We start from the raw sequence: 18,011 nt of genomic DNA, 5'->3' as shown, positions 1-18,011 counted from the left end.
ATTTATAATAAATTATTTCATGTTACTTAATTAAATATAAATACAGAATATTTATGAAAATGCGAGATAAATTTTGAAATCGATTTTAGATATCGAAAATGTATAATATGCAAGTTATGACCAATTTAATTTATTTTAATCAGATATTGAAAAATATTAATTATTAAAATTATAAAAACAAAAAATTATATAAATAATGATATTTTTTTGCTTAATAAACTATATTTTAAAGTAATAATTATCGAGTACAATCGATGTATTCTTATCGATAGATATATATCGAGAATGGAATATAGTATACAGCCAATAAGTAAAGATAGAACATAGGTTCTTTTAACTGCACGATTTACGGTAAGATGGAATGAGATCAACGGATATAATATTATCAAAGTAATCTTCTATTATGATAAAAGAAAAATTATATATTTTATAAAATTTTTTGTATTTTAAACATTTTCTTTAATAAAATTATTATATTTTTTTCTTAATCATAATATTTTATGAAACTATTTGTTTTAAAATTTTAAGTTTGAGAAGATTAAAATGACATTTTGATGATTAAAAAGTAAAAGAAAAAATAATATATATATTTTTAATTTTAAAATCTTAACAATATCTTGAAAAAATTTTATTCCAATTTTGTATTAATTAATTTTTTATATGTCAAATGTAAAACTATAAAAATATAACATAACCTTTATAAAACACGACAAATATGTTTAATAAAAGATTACGTTAATAGAAATAGAATTAAAAAAAATTATATTGTAACTTCCTAAATATATAGTATATTTTACTACAATTATAATATTTCTTTATTATTTAAAATAAATATTTAAATAAATCATAAATATTTGATAATCATTCTATTTAAATAATAAGTAAGCAATTATGTTATAATTAACTTGTATTTGTTTTTTAGATGACTGATACAAAGGAAACAAACGAAACAAAATCTTCTGAGAAGAAAGATGTTTCTTCTGTTAAAAAAGGTGAAAAGAAAGGTCGAATTAGACCAAGGAACTATGACTTAGGAAATGGTGTTTATAGATTTAGTCGTACTCGTATGTTTCATAAAAAAGCCATTTATAAATTTCTTAGCAAAAAAACTCCAAAAAGTGTATGTTGTTATATAATTTTTTATTCATTTTGTATTATATATAATACTTTATTAAATATACTAATTAATTATAATATTATTAATATCAGGTTAAACCTAAGAAACCAATTACTATTGAAAAAAAAATTAGTGGTGACAAAAATGGAGAAAAACGTATTGTATTATTAAAGAAAAGGCGTGCAAATTATCCTACTGCAGATCCAGTGACTGTACATCATGCTAAAAAATGTTTTCGCGATCACCGTCGTTATTTGAGACCATCTTTGAAACCAGGAACGATTTGTATTTTACTTGCTGGTGCTCATAAAGGAAAACGTGTTGTTTTCTTAAAACAGCTTAAGAGTGGTTTGCTATTAATCACAGGTAAATTATTTATATTATATTTTTATTTATATTATACAATTAAAATTCTAATAAAATATTTTTTAATATAGGTCCTTTCTTGATCAATGCTTGTCCACTTCGTAGAGTTAGTCAAAACTATGTAATAGCTACTTCTACACGTATTAATATTTCTGGTTTGAAAATTCCTTCTCATGTTAATGATGATTATTTTAAGAGAAAACGTGAGAAACGTGCAAAAAAGGAAGAAGGTGATATTTTTAGCAAAAAGAAAGATGAATATAAACCAAGTGATCAGAGAAAAGCTGATCAAAAAGTGGTTGACAAATTTGTGATTTCTGCTATCAAAAGAAATAAGGAGAAAAAAATGTTATTTACCTATTTATCAGCAATGTTTGGCTTAAGAAGTAGTCAATATCCACACAGATTAAAATTCTAATTTTTTGTGATTTGAATACAAATACAGAATAAATATAAAAATTAATATAAAGTATTTTCTTATTATCTTCCTATTTTAATTATAAAGATTTTTAATTATTTCAAAAAGATTTTTTTTTATTTCATTTCAATTTGACTTTATTTGATTTTATTTTTACATTTAATTTTATTGAAATAATATTTTGAATACAAATTATATTATTTTATTATTAATTATATATCGTCATATATACATATGTACATATGTATATACAATTATGTTGTATATATAAATATATTTAATTTAGAAGAAAAATGATATAAAAATATAATTTTCATGTTATATAAAATGATCAAATTTATATATATTTATTTAATACATATGAAGAATATAAGTAATAATGTAAAAATAAAAAATTAGTAGTACTTAAGTTTATTTTTTATAAATGCGCATGCGCACTACAAATTAGAACGTCAAATGTAAGATCGAATAATATTGTAATACTATAATGCGAAATATCTTTCAAACAAAAATATGCATATATTGTCATATATTGTCATCAAGCAATATTTTTGGTCTAATCCAATCAGTGTATAGCTTTTAAATAGTGACATCATTGAACAGAATTAATCAAAATAGTATATACAAATATTTTAATACAATAAATGTATTGTTTTTTTTATATATGTGACATGTGACATATTCTCAAATGTCTTCTCCTAAAATTAATGAATATTCAGGCAATTATCAGCATTTTAACGATGATGCTAATATATCACTCGAACAAAATATTTCGCATCGATCATGTCAAAGTAAATTTTAATTTCTTTCATTTCTATAATTTTATTTTTTATAAACATATAAAATGAAAGTTTTATATTTTGACAACTATATATTGCTATTGTCATTTTTTTATTAGGCATCTTTAACTTATAATATTCACCAAATTACACTCTAACAATTATACATTTTTTAATCTTTAATATAAATTATATAATAGTATATATAATTTATTAATTAAGAACATATTTGAATTATTAAATGTATATACATATATAATATTTAATATTATCATCATAATAAAAGATATTTATTTTATATTATTTTTTTTACTATTTAAAATTTATATATATTTTTTATATTTTTACATTATATTTTTTTTTTTATATTTATTATTTTTTGTTTATTTTGTTATTATAGAATATGGATCTATGTTATCATGTTCTTCTACAGAAAATCATGTAAATTCTATTGAAAATATAAAGACTGATCACTTTATTCATAAATTTGAAACAGATGATGTGCTCAGAGAAAATATGTCTGAAAATGCTGTACTTCCATCGCATGATTCGTTAACAGATCATGATTTACATTGGGAAATGAATTATCATGAAGCTGCAATATTCTTAGAGGTATATATAATATTATCTTCTTTGCATTAATAACATTATTATTTAGTTTAAAATATATATAATTTCTATTATATATAGTGTATGTATTTATATATATAATTATATATATATGTAGTATATTTATAATGATTATTTTAAATATAAAATATTATTTATAAGAAATTATTTTGATAGGAAGGCAGAAATAATGAAAAGTTTGATTCTCATCCAAAACATCCAGAAGATTTACCAGCATATCTCTTAGTTCATAATAATTGGTATTATGGATTAGATTTATTAACTTCCCTTATACTTTTGATTTTGGCTCTTGCAGAAGAGCCAGCAGTACCAATGTTTCAAGTAAGTCATTAATATTGAAGGAAAATATTTTCTTTCTGTTACATTGTTTATTTATTTTAATTTTAGATACCAGTATGGGTACATGGATCTATAGAACTTTTTGCTTTAATAATTATAGGCATAGAATTAGCTTTGAAATTAAGATGGATTGGGTGGTCAACCATGTTAAAACACAAACGAACAATGTTGAAGGTAAAACAATTTAATAGTTTATATAAAAATTTTATAGAATTTAAGTTTATACAATTATACTATATAAACTTTCCCATATATTTTATATTTTGATATAATAAATTATATTTACATTTAATAATTTTCTTTTAAATTGAATATCATAAGATTGAAGTATAGTTTTTTTCCATTATTTTGTAAATATGTCAATATAGCAGTTGCATATATTTCAGAATATTAATACAAAAAATATTAATGAGATATTCAGAATATTAATACAAAGAATATTAATGAGAAGATAAGTAACATAACAACTACAAACTATTTTAGATTACATTTTTAATGAAATGAGATAACAATAATTATATTAATTATTTATTTATAATATATTAATATCTTTATTGGGAGATCTTATAGAAGTAATAGATATATATATATATATTAATGATTACATTATTCTATTTTAATTATATTTTAATAAAAAACAAGAATATTAATATTTTCTTAATATTTTTCTTTAATATAAAAATTATATTTCTATTATTTAAATTATATGAATTTTGTCATATAATTTTTCTTAACTATTTTAATATTTCAAAGATATGTGCATTTAAATATTTGCAAATGTTTGATTTTTTATCAATAATAGTTTCTTTTTCTAAATTAAAAGAATTGTATTAATATTAAATAAAGAAAGACATGAGAAAATATATATAAATAAATTATTATATTAATTATGATATTATTTCTTATGACTATATATTTTTGTATATTTCTATTTCACTTTTATATTAAATAAAGTGAAAAATTTACCTAATGAAAGTTTTTTGTATTCCACAATTTTTAACCATAAAAATTATATATTTACATCATTTTTACAGTGTATCACATTGGTCATCATGTTTTTAGAAGCAATGACAGTATTAGTACGACAGTCATCACACTTCCGTGTAACACGTGCTCTAAGGCCTATCTTTTTAGTAGATACTAAATGTTTTGGAGGTGTTAGAAGATTTATTAGACAAATACTTTTAACACTACCTCCAATTCTAGATATGCTAGGCTTGCTTTTATTTTTCATAACACTTTATACAGTATTGGGATATTACATGTTTTCCGAAATGAATAGAAATTTTTCTACATTACAAGATAGTTTTGTGAGTTTATTTGTTCTTCTTACTACTGCTAAGTAAGTATTGTTTTATAATTAAATTTTTTATAATATTTTTAATTTATTATGCTTGTAATTATAATTAAATTTTAATAATAATTCCGGTATTTAGTTTTCCAGATGTAATGATGCCTTCATATTCAAAAAATAAATGGTATGCTATATATTTTGTATCTTATTTATCTACAATGTTGTACGTAATGATGAATTTGATGTTAGCAGTAGTTAATGAAACGTTTACGGCAGCTGAACGTGATAAATTTAAAAAATTGTTTTTACATAAAAGAAAAGCATGTCAACATGCCTTTAAATTATTAGTTTCCAAACAAAGCCCGGATAAAATGCGATTTCGTCAATTTGAAGGGTTAATGCGATACTATGCTCCAAATAAAAGTATGTAATATATTTATAGAAATTTATTAACCCTTTGCGGACGAAGCCGTTCGACAGGCGAGCGTCGCTGTAGACGACAGGTATTGGAGCACATGGTAAAGAAAATATTCACATTTAATGTTATAAAAATTAAAGCTTTATTCAAAAACTAACTAGTTTCATTGAGAGGTAACTTGATTTCTTAAGCTAGTATACTCATACGTAACTTATCGTTAAGGATAACAGACGTATGCCAGTAACAGCGCGAGAATGGGACTATTTGCTATGGGGCTATTTGCCGACACTCGTCTGCAAAGGATTAATAAAAGATAATATAAATTAAATTTAATATTCTATAATTATATAAATTTTTAGATATAAGAGATATTGTTTTAATGTATCAACATTTAAATGCTTCTGGAAGTGGAGTTTTAAGTATTGAAGAATTTTTAAATATTTATGATACTATTATACTTCAATGGGAGCCACAATATTCTACTGTGCCTTGGTATCACAGTACATCACAACCTTTGCAGATACTCTGCACAGGAGCACATGCTGCTATTAGATGGTCTTATTTTGAAACTTTGATGTGTAAGTTTAAAAAAGAATTATATAATATCAATTTATAACTTATTATATTTTTTAAAAATTATAAAAAACATTTAGACATAATGATTATTGCAAATGGCATTGCCATGATAATAAGGATACTAGAGCCAGCTAATAATGTTCATAGTACACTTTTGTTTGCTGCATCTTGGGATACTTTTCTTTTTGGAGGAAGTGAGTAAAATTATGTATTATTAAATAATATATGAATATATAAATATGTAAATATATGTATTATTTTTAAAAACTAATCATTTTTTATAGTATTTGTTGCTGAAGCATTAATAAAAGTACTCGGACTTGGTACAAGACGATATCTTAGTTCTGGATGGAATCTTTTTGATTTGGGCACATCTATAATGACTCTTGTTGCTGCTTGTATTTTATGCCTTTTTCCTACAGCAAAATTTTTTGTTCTATTCAGACCACTTCGATTATTGAGATTGTTTAAAATGAAAAAGAGATATCGAGATGTATTCGGCACGCTTGTAATTTTAACTCCATTAATGTCTTCTACTGCAGTAGTCATGCTTGTTTTATATTATTTCTTTGCGATTATTGGAATGGAATTATTTGCAGGATATAATATGCGAAATTGTTGCAAGTAAGTGTACACATGGATAGTATTTTTTTTATAAATTATATTTTTGAATTAACTATTACATCATAATATATTTGAATACAGAAACACAACAGTTGAAGATTTTTATAAATATTCGGCTAATGAAAGTACCGCATTAGGATATTATTATCTTAACACTTTTGACAATCTTATAGCTAGTGGTATGACTCTTTTTGAATTAACGGTTGTTAATAATTGGTTTATCCTAATGAATGCATATGCATTTACTGTTGGAATGTATACACGAATATATTTTATGATATTTTATTTAGTGACTATGATTGTTCTAACTATCGTAGTATCTAGTTTTTTGGAAGCATTTCGATTTAGGATACATTATAAAAAATCAACATCTAAACGTGATGGTAATTATATTATTATATTCATAATTATAATCTCTTATAATATAAATAATTATAAAAACTTAATTTTTTTGAAATTGTATTGAAATTAAATTTTTTTTTTGCAATTATTATAATTTAATATTTTTCATTGAATCCTTTATTAATTTTTTATGAACATTACAGAAGAAAAAATGCTTCATGAAGAGGTAGAATTAAAATGGGATGAGTTGCAATATATAATAGAAGATTTTCAACTTTTAGAAAAATTACGGCCTTCACTAATAGTTGGTGTAAGTTTTTTTAAATAGAATATATTTTTTTAAATTATTATAATCATATAAAAATATTTCAGGGTACTACTGTTTTTATTGGATCACGTCCTCGAACTAGAGAAGTTTTACAAAGAAAAATGTATACTAATGAAATTACTGAGTGGATTGCAGAAGCAAAACAAACAGAAAGACAATTTTTATCAAATACTACTCATAATGTAGACGAAAATTATAGAGAAGATGCAATTTCTGAATCAGATTATATAGGATTAACAGATAACTCTCGACAAATACATCGTAATACATCAAATGTTGTATAATTGTCATAATAAATTAAATTTGCATTTATTGTCATATTGCATTCGTTCACAATATATTAAAAAAAGTATCAAAAACTTATAATATAAAAGTTTATATGAAATAATAATGATGGTTCTTATCAAAAGTATAAAGTAAAAAGAAATCAATAATATATTTAATTATAATTATAAGAATAAAATTCTTTTATTTCGATTTATGTTTTGATATAATAGAGATAAATAATTTTATTAAAAATATTGTTATAATATTATATATAATACTTATAATATTATATATAATATATAATATTAAGTTATTATAATAAATCTTTTATAAACAGTTTCATCAAATTTGTCAATAATAAAATTAATTTCTAATTTTCAAAATAATTATATTTATATTTAAATAATTATATATGATATATTATAGTTTAATAAATTATAATTTTTATATAATACATATTATAGCATATATTTAAATATATGTAATATATTTTACCTAAGAAAATTATTTTTAAATTTCTTAAATGCCTGAATAATTTATTAAACTATTTAAATTAATTTATTTTTTTTTTGATGATTTTTGATACATAATTTAATATATTCTTTTTAATTTAGAAAATGTATTTAAAATAATTTTATTACTTACATTGTAAATTATTATAATAAATAATTCAAGTTTATGTTTTACATTATAAATATCAAAATTATATTATAAGCATTTGACCAATCATATTTAATGAAAAACATTAATAATGATAATTAATTATTATAATATGACAATTAACTTATATTAATATTAAAATTGCAATTTACACTTGTAAAATTATTACTTAAAAGTTATATATTCTATTATTGTCAGTAATTATAAATAAATTTAAAAAATATTTAAAGTTAAAATAAAATCAAAATATGTTATATATTAATGTGTATAAATTTGTTTGCACAAGACATAGAAGAGCTATTTACGAGATTACAAAAATTTTAAATTAAATAGTCATGGATCTTCAATGAATCAAGTTTTCAATCAATTTTTTTTCAAAATATCTGTTTCAAATTTATGTTTTGTTATGTTTTTAAAAATGTTTATTTTTGTATCTAATTTTCTATATTCGTTAAACAGTTTTATAAAAACTTTTTATTTTGATTTCATTGTAAATCTGTTGTTATTATTAAAATTGTCAAATAGAAAAAACAAAAACTAAAATAAATTAAGTGGAGGGGAGAAGGAGAGTGGTAGCGGCAATAGGTCTCCCATTTGAACCATCTTAGTTACGATTATATACATAAATATCAATATTTCTAATATTCAATGTATATAATATTTATAATGACGTCATTAATTAATTTGTACACCGGAGCACCCCAAAGTTGTTAATTTAACAGTAAATCCGTCTGCAATTAATTTTCGCGAAATACTTGAAATAGTTTCTGGTTGTGTATCTGGTAATAAGAGAATATATGCATGTCCACCACCACCAGCACCTGTAAGCTTTGCTGCTAAACCATAATTTTGTGCTTCTGCACAAATTCTATCCAAAGATGGATGAGAAATTTGACATGTGGCTAATAGTCCTTGATTCATGTTAATAAGTATCTATAATAATACATAATAAGTAATAAAAAAATTTTAATGTATATCAAAATATCAAATTTTTTATCAATCAATATTTTAATGTATTTCTAAATTTTAATTCATATAAATGTTATTTCTTTAAATAATGAATTAATTTTTCTGTTTTAATTCATCAATAACATATCAAGATTTAATAAAATACTAACCATTAATTGTTTGTATCCTTCCAAAAAAAATTCATTGGTATTTGAGAAAGTTTTCAATTTTTGAATAATTTTAATTGCTTCTTTTGATATATTATCTATTGAATCCATAATCAGATCAATAATAACTGGATATGTATGTTTTAATTCTAATACTTTTTCAACTAAAGCTTTAGTACTTCTATTTACTCTTGTATCTACTAATAAAATTTTCATTGCTTGTATATTATTTATTGGTTGTATATAATTACCCTTTTTAAATTCTATTATTGATCCATATGTACAGATGCAATTGTCTATTCCAGATGGATTACCATGCATAATTCTTTCACAGTTTAAAGCATATTTTGAAATAATATCTAAAGTAGAAAAATCAAATACTTTATAAATATTTTTTTGTAAACGTGACCAATGTACAAAACATGCAGCAAGACAAACTGCAAAAGAAGCAGAACTACCAAGTCCAGAATTAATTGCCAATTCTGTATTTAATTGAATTTGAAATGGTTTTATTTCCATTTCTTCCTTTTGTGCAATATAAATAAGAGTATAGAAGAATGCTTCTAAACTTAATTTTTGTTGAAAATTTGCATAACTAACAATACAGACAAATTCTTTTATTTTGTTATAAAATATCTCATAATTTTCTATAAATTCCACGTTTTTATTAATAAAAAAGAAATTTTGTATTTGTTGCAGAGGTATAGTAATAAATAAATTTACTTTAGAAAAGCATATTTTAACAACTTGTTCTGCTTCAGGTAACTCTGTAAAATTTAGAACTGTACGTAAATCTATGCTAGCTGCAACAGCTGTTTTTCCATATACTACAGCATGTTCTCCAAAAAGAATAACTTTTCCTGGTGCAGATACTTTAAATTGAATCATTTTAAATTTCTTGTATTTTATTTATAAAACTTAGAAATGAAACAATTTATTTTAAAAATAAATTATAATTAAATTGAATATTAATGAAAGATATTTTTTTTTATCATTTCCTATTTTTTCCACTCTGCTGGTGTTAATGTTTTTTGTGAAAATGCATGAATTGTTTTAAGTTCTTTTTCTAATATTGAATTTACCAATCTGAAAAATTAATATAATGTATAAATATATTTAATGTTAGAAGAGCAATATTAATAAATTTTTTACAACTTTAAAAAGATAATACCTATGTCGTTGAAGTAAAGATTTTCCTTCAAAAACACTAGAAACAATTGTTACAGAAAATTTAGCACCACAACCATCAGATTCATCTATAACTTCCTGTAACATTTAAAGATAATATAAAAATTAATTAATATAAAATAGAATAAAATATTAAAATAAAACAATTTTTATTCTTCTAATATTACTGAAAACTTCCTTATCTTCTGAAATGAAATTTATATTAAATGATATATTGTTTGTAACAATAATGTATAAAAATATAAAATATAAAAATCACATTTTATAAAAATATTAATAATTCTATAATGGATATATTATATAAATTTTTTTAAAAAATTTTTAGTTGAACGAAAATATTCTAAACTAAACTGGTTCTTCAGCAATTTTACATAACACAAGCGATAACATTTTATGCTAACCACAAAAGCTGAAATTTGTATGCCCAATATTATTATGTTAATTTAGTAAATTGTTATTTAATAATAGAGTAAAGTTCAAATTCTTATAAAACATTATATAATTTATTTTAAAAAATGCATTTATCTATTTATTATTAATAAAAATAATTTATATAAAAATTAATTATTTAATATTTTATTTTAACGATCATAATATATATAAATAATAATATATATTTATTATTATATATAAATATTAAATATTTTTGTACAATTTATATTTATGTAACATGTTCCTTATTTATAATATATTGTAATGCAATTTTCTTAATATTATTTTTTTTAATTATATTAAAAATATTTAGAGATAAGATAAATTTTAATAATTTATTAAAATTTTCAATATTAAGGATAATAGTAATAATATAACATAAATTATATTGTCTTTTTGGTTTATTTTAAATTTATATTTGTTTTATATACAAATTGTTTATAATTAAAATACAAGTAGAAAATAATAAAATGTCCACAGGAATACATAGATATTAATAATGCAAAGAGATCTGGATATTTATTTGGAGGTTTTAAAAAACCACTAATAAGAGAAAGTATTATTATTCCTAGAACTGAACAATAAAATAAAATTGTTTTCGAGAAAAACGAATAACCTAATAAAATAAAATTATTTTTATAATTTACAATATTTTTTTTTAGTTTTGTAAAAATTGATTTATTCTTGATATTTTTTAAGTTTGTTTTAATTCGTTTTTGATTAGTTATAATACATACATTTTTTTTTGAATTAGCATTATTTAGTAATTGATTATCCAATAAATCAGGATATGTCCAAAAAACAAATGAGAAATAAAAAATTAATGTAGCACAATATGCCATATATAAACCATCTTTTATAAACAAAGGTAGCATGCTAAAATGTGAAATTATTAAAAACCAAAAACAAGGAAATGGATTGCTTTCAAAATATAATAAAACTGGAATTGCAACAAGCAAAATTGATTTTTCATGAACTTGAAACGAAAATAGGAAAAATGCTAATGCACAATTAATGAGAGAAATAATAAATCTTTCCTTCTGTGGATTTAAGAATAGATTTATACAACTTGGTAAAACTGAAAATGTAGTTAGTATTAAACAAATTTTAGCTAGTTCTTTATTTGTAAAAGTATTACGTAATTTATAAATCACATTGATCGTACACCAAATATTTGCAACTTTATCTTCAAATATGCCTCTAGAAACTGGAAATAATCGAAAAACAACATTTATAAATGTTTCCCAATCTTTAATAAAAGGTAACCATATGATAAAAAATGTAGAAACTACTGTAATTGATATACATAATAACATTATTAAATTAAATAACGAAAATTGTTTTTTTATTGGTGAATACTTTCCAAGTATATAACAAAAAATTGATAATGCATGATAAAGTTCCATTTGTTTATAGTTTAATGCTGCAACAAATAGAAATGATCCAATAATAAAAGAATTTTGTAACATAGCTGTAATAGCACTAATAAATAACCCTAATGATAGAGAATTATATTGAAAATGTCCATGATCTATTAATATTAAACCTGGATAAATTAATATTATCAAAAGATTAATATGTTTTCTTTTTAAATTAAATATAGACAATTTTTCTTTTTCAAAATTTTCTGGTACTTTTTTAGTTAATATAAAATATATCACTGATGGTATATAAATCAAAATATCTATACAAAGAACACTAAGTCTCATAAAATATTTATGATTTTCAGATGAGAAACCTCTAGATTCATGTAATTTTACATAAGAAGAATTAAGTTTATTAGCAACATAGCCCATTGCAAAACTATGATAAGCAGTTAATGGTGGATAATCTAATCCCCAATATTGTAAATCATTATCTGTTGTATTTATGTACCATTTTTCAATTGGAATATTTAAAGTTATTTCTTGCCAATGTCGTTGAGCTTCATAATCTCCAAACATCGGAGGTTTTCCTTGACCACTATAGGAGTGATATGTAATACACCATCTCAAAAGAAGGGCAAATAATGAGATTAACACAATTGGTATATTTTCTTGCATTTTTAATTATATACGTTGATAGACTTCAATAATTTATATATTCAAATATTCTTGATTAGGAAATATTTTCAGAAATAACATCTAGTTACCTGGGTTTATTGTGGAAAATTTAAGGTTAGAATGAAAGCAATCAAAAGAAATAAGGAACATGTATTCGATATAATAAAATTTATAAAATACATACCACATGTGAAGCATTTAATCCTTCAATTAACTTAGTTTGTATGTAATTCTCAGTATATGACATATTTAATAATTAAATTTTTAATTTGAGTCTTGTTTCGCTGCTTCTTTGAATACGTGGAGAAACGTTACTATATAATTAATTATTTTTATTTATTAATCATAAAATGAGTAGTTATTTTTATAAAGTTTAGAATTTATAAATAATAAATATATAATAAGATTATTTATTATTTATTTATTTTTTGTTATATAGTTTTTTTAATTCCAATAAATCATTGAATTTGTATCAACATCAGAATACTTACGTGTACTTTTAATTTTTTAAATTTGTTGATATTTGATTATAACGACTATTGTTATTAACCGATTTTCAAAATTTCGATTAATTAAACAATTTTAATATTTTCATACATTTTTTCACTATTTTTATTAATATTTTGACGTATTTAATAATTAAAAATTAATGCTTATTACCTTAAAAATGCTGATATTAACGGAAGTTCTTTCTAAAGCCGTTTGCTGATACTGATATAAAAACGAGATTAAAGTCTATAGAATTAACATATTTTTTGAATTGTAGATATTGAACATTTGCAAATAAATTCTATAATAAATTCATTTTTAGAAATACTTTAATATTGTTTGATATAAAATAGATACGCATTATAAAATTATAAAATAATATTTTTTAATAATTACATTTTTTAAATATAATTTATTTATTTAAATACAACTTGTTACAAGAATGAAACTGATTATCATTGATATTATTTCAATTTTTTTTAGCACTGATATATATAAATTTAAAATAAAAAAGAATTTAAAATAAATTTAAGAATTATTTTATAAAACATACATTTTTATTATAAATTTTCTTTTATGTTAATCATAAGAATAAAAATTCATTTTTTTTCAATAAATTATTTTATATATATAATATATTAATATTGTATAATACCTGATTTTAGTTATAATATTTATATTCATAATAATAAGTCATTCATAACAATTGTATTTTATAAATTTATACATATTTCTATTATTTTTTTTATATAATATTTTATATTTATTATATTTTATATTTTTTATATATTAATGTTAGAAAAAATATTTCTCTATAAAATTATCTAAAATATTTAATTAATGAAATTAATATTATTTTTTCAGACAAATAATTAATACTATGTATATTTAAATGTTTAGTATATTCATTCATATTATTATATTCATTTTAATATGATATAATTAAATTAAAATAATTTATAAATATTATTATAATTACATGTTTTCATGACAATAACAATCGCATAATAATTATATAAGCTTATTTAGGCTTCTATATAATTTCTATATGGAAATTTGAATTGTCTTTAAAACAATTTTTATGAAAAATATATATATCTTTAAGTAAGTTAAAAACATTAAGAATATAAATTTTTATAATATAGAAATTATATAATTTCGATAAATAAAAAAAGAATTATTAATGTTCTCATAATATATAAAAGATTTTTAAATATAAATAAGGAATATGTGATGCAATCAGAATATATAATCAGAATTAATAATTAAATAAATATTATAATATTGATTTTAGATACTAACAGTATTTAATAATATAATACTAATAATATAATTAATATTTTATAAAATTTATTAACAAATATTTTATAATGAAATTATTAATAAAAATATGGATATATAATATTTTTTGATAATTAACTATACTGATTATTTTAATATTTGTTTAAAAGAAAGTATTTTTTAATTTATTATATTTATAATATAATTATTGTAATAAAAACTTTCAATTATGAATTTCAATATTTTGTATTTTAATATATCAATATATATTTCAATATATCATGGATATAATTTAATAATAATAATAATAATATTAAATAATATTAAAAATAACAAAAAATAATCTTAATATTAATATTATTAATATTATTTTATTGTGAATTATATTGTAAATATGTTAATATTATTTTAACATTTTCAATATTTTTTTTCAATATGTTTCTCTTTTGATTTTGAGAAAGTCAATGTTTTGCATGAAAATGTGAATGTACATAATATATATATATATATATATATATATTATGTAATATATTTTTATGCATTTAATATACAATAAACAATCAAATTTTTGTTTTCTTAAAATGTAAAATTTTCCTTATATACTTGAATATATATTGTTTATAAACATTTTAATAATTAACTAATTTTTATATATCCTTTATTTTACTACCTTTTTTTGCACATTTAATATAATATAAATTTTATTTTATATAACTTTTTAAGCATGTTAATAGCAATAAATAAAATTTTAAATCTATTTGGAAGAGGCCTGAGAAAAAAAGAGTATTAGAATAAAATATTATTTTTGCATATGAATTATTATTTTAAAAATTTTTTCATTTGTTTTGTTTGGAATTGCATACTATATTGTGCATTTTCTGCTTTAGTAATAAGAGAATCTAACTTATTCAAATGAGATCCCATCTTTTTATTGATATCAATTGCTTTTGATGTTGCTGCAATAGTTTCTGTATTCTCCGTGTGTTTCTTATCATCAGATACTTCTACTATCAAGTTTTCTTCATTCATAGATGTTTCAGGATCAACATTTTTTATCTCATTATGACTTTGTTCAGTTAGTTTATGATCTGGTGTATTATTTTTAGATCCTACTTTTACTTTAAGTAAACTACCCAAACTGCCACAAATATTCTGTAAAATATCTTTATTTTACAAAATCATACTCCAAAACATAACTATTATAAGTAGGAAATATTTATTGCGTTTAATAATAATTACTTAAATATAATTCTTATATTTTATTAAAAAAATATATTTAATTATTTAACCTTAAATCTGTTAATTTTTTTTTGAGTAACACTGAGTATACTGTTTAATTCATCTAATCCACCACTGATTCGTTGTGCAGTTTCACTAGAAGAATCCAAGTTCTATAAATTATATGAAACTTTGAAAATATTTGACAATACTATAAAATTATTAATCTTTCATTTATGTAAAAAATAATTTTATTTTGTTAATTATTAATTATTTTTTGTACAAAAGTATAAAAATAAAAGTAAAACAAAAACTAGAATTTTTAAAAAAATTAATATTGCATTTATAAATAAAAAAAAATAAAATTCTAATTAAATTTTTATTCAATAAGAAAAGGGAATAATTACTTGAATCATTACATCATCGTCATTATTAACGTAATCTTCAGACTTTTGCGTTTCTTTCCATTCTTCTTCACTTGGTATCGGCAATCCTAATAATTCCGCCCTTTCGCATGCATGAACGTAGGCTTGAGACATTATATCGATTGTGTGACTTTTTTATATTAGATAATATTTGATAATATTTAAGAATATAAATAGATTTATTTTATACTAGATATTCTATGGATGTTACAGTTGATGGAATATTAGAAAGATATAAGAACGTATACTATTTAAGGAATCTTAAGATCTATGTTGAGAGAAATCATGCGCATACTCCATTAAAAAATAAAGTTTTTATTCAAAATATCGAATATTATAGAAATAATAATAATGAGAGTTTATAAATTATAATATTGATTACAACAATATAAATATAACTTTTTAATTTGACAAAATTATGCGACTTTTCAAGTATCTAAAATTTTATTTTAACATTTCAGTAAATATATAAACGATTAATTAATATTTTTCTATGAAGATTGATCCAAATATATATAATTTTTTAAATAAAATAAAAATAATAAATAAATTATTTCAAATAATAGAAAAAGTAAATCAACTTCGCATATATTTAAGGTTATAATACTTGTATTTAAATTGTTTATATTGATTTAAAATTTAAATATTAATAACGAAGAAAATTTAATAAATTTTTAAATAAAATTTAGCGTTGAAAATAGTGATAAAAATAAATTAATATAAATGAAAAAAAAATAAAATTTAAATTTCAAAATACATTTATCTTTAAATAAAAATAATATATTTTTTATATATATACATAAATATAAATTATTTCATACATTATTTTATATAATTTATTTATACTATTGTATATATTACGATTTTCTAAATAAATAAATAAATCGGACTATTAAAATAAATGATTTCAATAAAATATTAAATATTATTTAATAATTATAAATATATACAAGATTTGTTTCTTTGAAAAGAATATTTAATATTTGAATATTAAATTATATTAATATTATAATTACAACAAATTATGTTAAGTATAATAATGTTTATTTTTACATGAATATAAAAATATAAACTTAAAAATAATATTTAGTTTATCTTTATGCAAAATAATAAATTTAACATCACAAGAAAAAATTTTATTTAAAATGAAATATTGCTAATTACTTACCAATTGAACAGAAAGAATGCAATTGCAATTAAAATATAAAAAATCTAAAATAATATTAAATAATATTAAAAATTATTTAAGTTGTTCACAATTTATAATTAGAATATAATATATAAAATATATTTTATGTGGAATATTTTTATCATTCATTGTAATTAATTTTTACATATAAATATGAATATAATATATCGTATCATATAGAATGCTCTAAAAATATGGGAATAAAAGTTAATTAAAGATATTCAAGATAATTTCAAATAACATTTTCTGTTGTAAAAACTTTTGTTACGACTTTGTTAATGAATTATTAATAAAAAAAACATTAACCAATCACGGAGCGCATAGTTTAATCGAGCCACGACGGTAGAATTGGTTACATGTTATCAATCGAGCATGACAACAAAATCCATATAATATATGTCGAAAAAAGTATATTAAATAATTTATTCATTGTTCGTGATATAATTTGATATAATTTTTTATCGATAATAAAAT

The 18,011-nt window shown here is 20.0% G+C and overlaps 6 protein-coding genes across 12 annotated transcripts; 2 read left to right on the top strand and 4 right to left on the bottom strand.

The window, feature by feature from the left end:
* The first annotated feature begins 170 nt into the window (after positions 1-170).
* Positions 171-1,946, top strand: RpL6 (ribosomal protein L6). 3 transcript variants are annotated; one of them, XM_012494657.3, is made up of 4 exons: positions 171-351; positions 923-1,120; positions 1,210-1,483; positions 1,555-1,946. In XM_012494657.3, the coding sequence occupies exons 2-4, from the start codon at positions 923-925 to the stop codon at positions 1,899-1,901; spliced, it is 819 nt and encodes a 272-aa protein (XP_012350111.1). In that variant the 5' UTR covers positions 171-351; the 3' UTR covers positions 1,902-1,946. The 3 variants fall into 3 exon arrangements, with proteins under 3 accessions (XP_012350111.1, XP_031776248.1, XP_086769728.1); XM_031920388.2 differs by having other exon boundaries at positions 275-390; XM_086913602.1 differs by having other exon boundaries at positions 324-565.
* A 70-nt stretch (positions 1,947-2,016) lies between these two features.
* Positions 2,017-8,414, top strand: Tpcn1 (two pore segment channel 1). 2 transcript variants are annotated; one of them, XM_012494652.3, is made up of 12 exons: positions 2,017-2,692; positions 3,177-3,292; positions 3,467-3,631; positions 3,698-3,823; positions 4,684-4,991; positions 5,086-5,366; positions 5,721-5,939; positions 6,015-6,131; positions 6,222-6,561; positions 6,643-6,944; positions 7,107-7,213; positions 7,276-8,414. In XM_012494652.3, the coding sequence occupies exons 1-12, from the start codon at positions 2,590-2,592 to the stop codon at positions 7,513-7,515; spliced, it is 2,424 nt and encodes an 807-aa protein (XP_012350106.1). In that variant the 5' UTR covers positions 2,017-2,589; the 3' UTR covers positions 7,516-8,414. The 2 variants fall into 2 exon arrangements, with proteins under 2 accessions (XP_012350106.1, XP_003690546.1); XM_003690498.4 differs by having other exon boundaries at positions 3,081-3,292.
* LOC100864626 (garnysstan) lies at positions 8,101-10,161 on the bottom strand. Of its 2 annotated transcripts, XM_086913601.1 has the most exons (3): positions 9,525-10,161; positions 9,277-9,371; positions 8,101-9,091 (listed from the first exon to the last, which is right to left on the bottom strand). In XM_086913601.1, the coding sequence occupies exons 1-3, from the start codon at positions 10,159-10,161 to the stop codon at positions 8,834-8,836; spliced, it is 990 nt and encodes a 329-aa protein (XP_086769727.1). In that variant the 3' UTR covers positions 8,101-8,833. The 2 variants fall into 2 exon arrangements, with proteins under 2 accessions (XP_086769727.1, XP_003690547.1); XM_003690499.4 differs by having other exon boundaries at positions 9,277-10,161.
* Positions 10,158-13,249, bottom strand: LOC147656844 (bolA-like protein 2). The gene is made up of 3 exons (XM_086913604.1): positions 13,120-13,249; positions 10,445-10,539; positions 10,158-10,359 (listed from the first exon to the last, which is right to left on the bottom strand). The coding sequence occupies exons 1-3, from the start codon at positions 13,180-13,182 to the stop codon at positions 10,272-10,274; spliced, it is 246 nt and encodes an 81-aa protein (XP_086769730.1). The 5' UTR covers positions 13,183-13,249; the 3' UTR covers positions 10,158-10,271.
* Positions 11,277-13,249, bottom strand: LOC116415501 (dolichyl pyrophosphate Man9GlcNAc2 alpha-1,3-glucosyltransferase). 2 transcript variants are annotated; one of them, XM_031920374.2, is made up of 2 exons: positions 13,120-13,249; positions 11,277-13,024 (listed from the first exon to the last, which is right to left on the bottom strand). In XM_031920374.2, the coding sequence occupies exon 2, from the start codon at positions 12,933-12,935 to the stop codon at positions 11,295-11,297; it is 1,641 nt and encodes a 546-aa protein (XP_031776234.2). In that variant the 5' UTR covers positions 12,936-13,024; positions 13,120-13,249; the 3' UTR covers positions 11,277-11,294. The 2 variants fall into 2 exon arrangements, with proteins under 2 accessions (XP_031776234.2, XP_086769724.1); XM_086913598.1 differs by lacking the exon at positions 13,120-13,249 and having other exon boundaries at positions 11,277-12,316; positions 12,769-13,110.
* Positions 13,250-15,346: 2,097 nt separating this feature from the next.
* LOC100867790 (uncharacterized) lies at positions 15,347-16,982 on the bottom strand. Of its 2 annotated transcripts, none has more exons than XM_003690145.4 (3): positions 16,331-16,982; positions 15,995-16,096; positions 15,347-15,857 (listed from the first exon to the last, which is right to left on the bottom strand). In XM_003690145.4, the coding sequence occupies exons 1-3, from the start codon at positions 16,460-16,462 to the stop codon at positions 15,525-15,527; spliced, it is 567 nt and encodes a 188-aa protein (XP_003690193.2). In that variant the 5' UTR covers positions 16,463-16,982; the 3' UTR covers positions 15,347-15,524. The 2 variants fall into 2 exon arrangements, with proteins under 2 accessions (XP_003690193.2, XP_086769729.1); XM_086913603.1 differs by having other exon boundaries at positions 16,343-16,761.
* Between the last annotated feature and the right edge of the window lie 1,029 nt (positions 16,983-18,011).

Source organism: Apis florea, unplaced genomic scaffold, assembly GCF_048593485.1.
Source record: "Apis florea isolate Af1SG1 unplaced genomic scaffold, ASM4859348v1 contig_3496_pilon, whole genome shotgun sequence".
Taxonomy (NCBI): Eukaryota; Metazoa; Arthropoda; class Insecta; order Hymenoptera; family Apidae; genus Apis; species Apis florea.
The sequence above is the reverse complement of the archived record's forward strand: the minus strand, read 5'-3'. Positions and strand labels throughout refer to the sequence as shown.

What these genes read in the sequence shown, in the direction of transcription:
- Tpcn1 (XM_003690498.4), top strand. Translation starts at nt 2,590, where the DNA reads ATGTCTTCTCCTAAAATTAATGAATATTCAGGCAATTATCAGCATTTT. An exon ending in GTTCTTCTTACTACTGCTAA is followed by an intron (nt 4,992 to 5,085) that starts GTAAGTATTGTT and finishes TCCGGTATTTAG; the next exon opens with TTTTCCAGATGTAATGATGC. An exon ending in GGCCTTCACTAATAGTTGGT is followed by an intron (nt 7,214 to 7,275) that starts GTAAGTTTTTTT and finishes AAAATATTTCAG; the next exon opens with GGTACTACTGTTTTTATTGG.
- LOC100867790 (XM_003690145.4), bottom strand. Translation starts at nt 16,462, where the DNA reads ATGTCTCAAGCCTACGTTCATGCATGCGAAAGGGCGGAATTATTAGGA. An exon ending in ACGATGATGTAATGATTCAA is followed by an intron (nt 16,097 to 16,330) that starts GTAATTATTCCC and finishes TATAATTTATAG; the next exon opens with AACTTGGATTCTTCTAGTGA. An exon ending in AAAAAATTAACAGATTTAAG is followed by an intron (nt 15,858 to 15,994) that starts GTTAAATAATTA and finishes GATATTTTACAG; the next exon opens with AATATTTGTGGCAGTTTGGG.
- RpL6 (XM_012494657.3), top strand. Translation starts at nt 923, where the DNA reads ATGACTGATACAAAGGAAACAAACGAAACAAAATCTTCTGAGAAGAAA. An exon ending in GCAAAAAAACTCCAAAAAGT is followed by an intron (nt 1,121 to 1,209) that starts GTATGTTGTTAT and finishes TATTAATATCAG; the next exon opens with GTTAAACCTAAGAAACCAAT. An exon ending in TGGTTTGCTATTAATCACAG is followed by an intron (nt 1,484 to 1,554) that starts GTAAATTATTTA and finishes TTTTTAATATAG; the next exon opens with GTCCTTTCTTGATCAATGCT.
- LOC147656844 (XM_086913604.1), bottom strand. Translation starts at nt 13,182, where the DNA reads ATGTCATATACTGAGAATTACATACAAACTAAGTTAATTGAAGGATTA. An exon ending in GATTAAATGCTTCACATGTG is followed by an intron (nt 10,540 to 13,119) that starts GTATGTATTTTA and finishes TAAATGTTACAG; the next exon opens with GAAGTTATAGATGAATCTGA. An exon ending in TCTTTACTTCAACGACATAG is followed by an intron (nt 10,360 to 10,444) that starts GTATTATCTTTT and finishes TTAATTTTTCAG; the next exon opens with ATTGGTAAATTCAATATTAG.
- LOC100864626 (XM_003690499.4), bottom strand. Translation starts at nt 10,161, where the DNA reads ATGATTCAATTTAAAGTATCTGCACCAGGAAAAGTTATTCTTTTTGGA. An exon ending in AAGGATACAAACAATTAATG is followed by an intron (nt 9,092 to 9,276) that starts GTTAGTATTTTA and finishes GTATTATTATAG; the next exon opens with ATACTTATTAACATGAATCA.
- LOC116415501 (XM_031920374.2), bottom strand. Translation starts at nt 12,935, where the DNA reads ATGCAAGAAAATATACCAATTGTGTTAATCTCATTATTTGCCCTTCTT.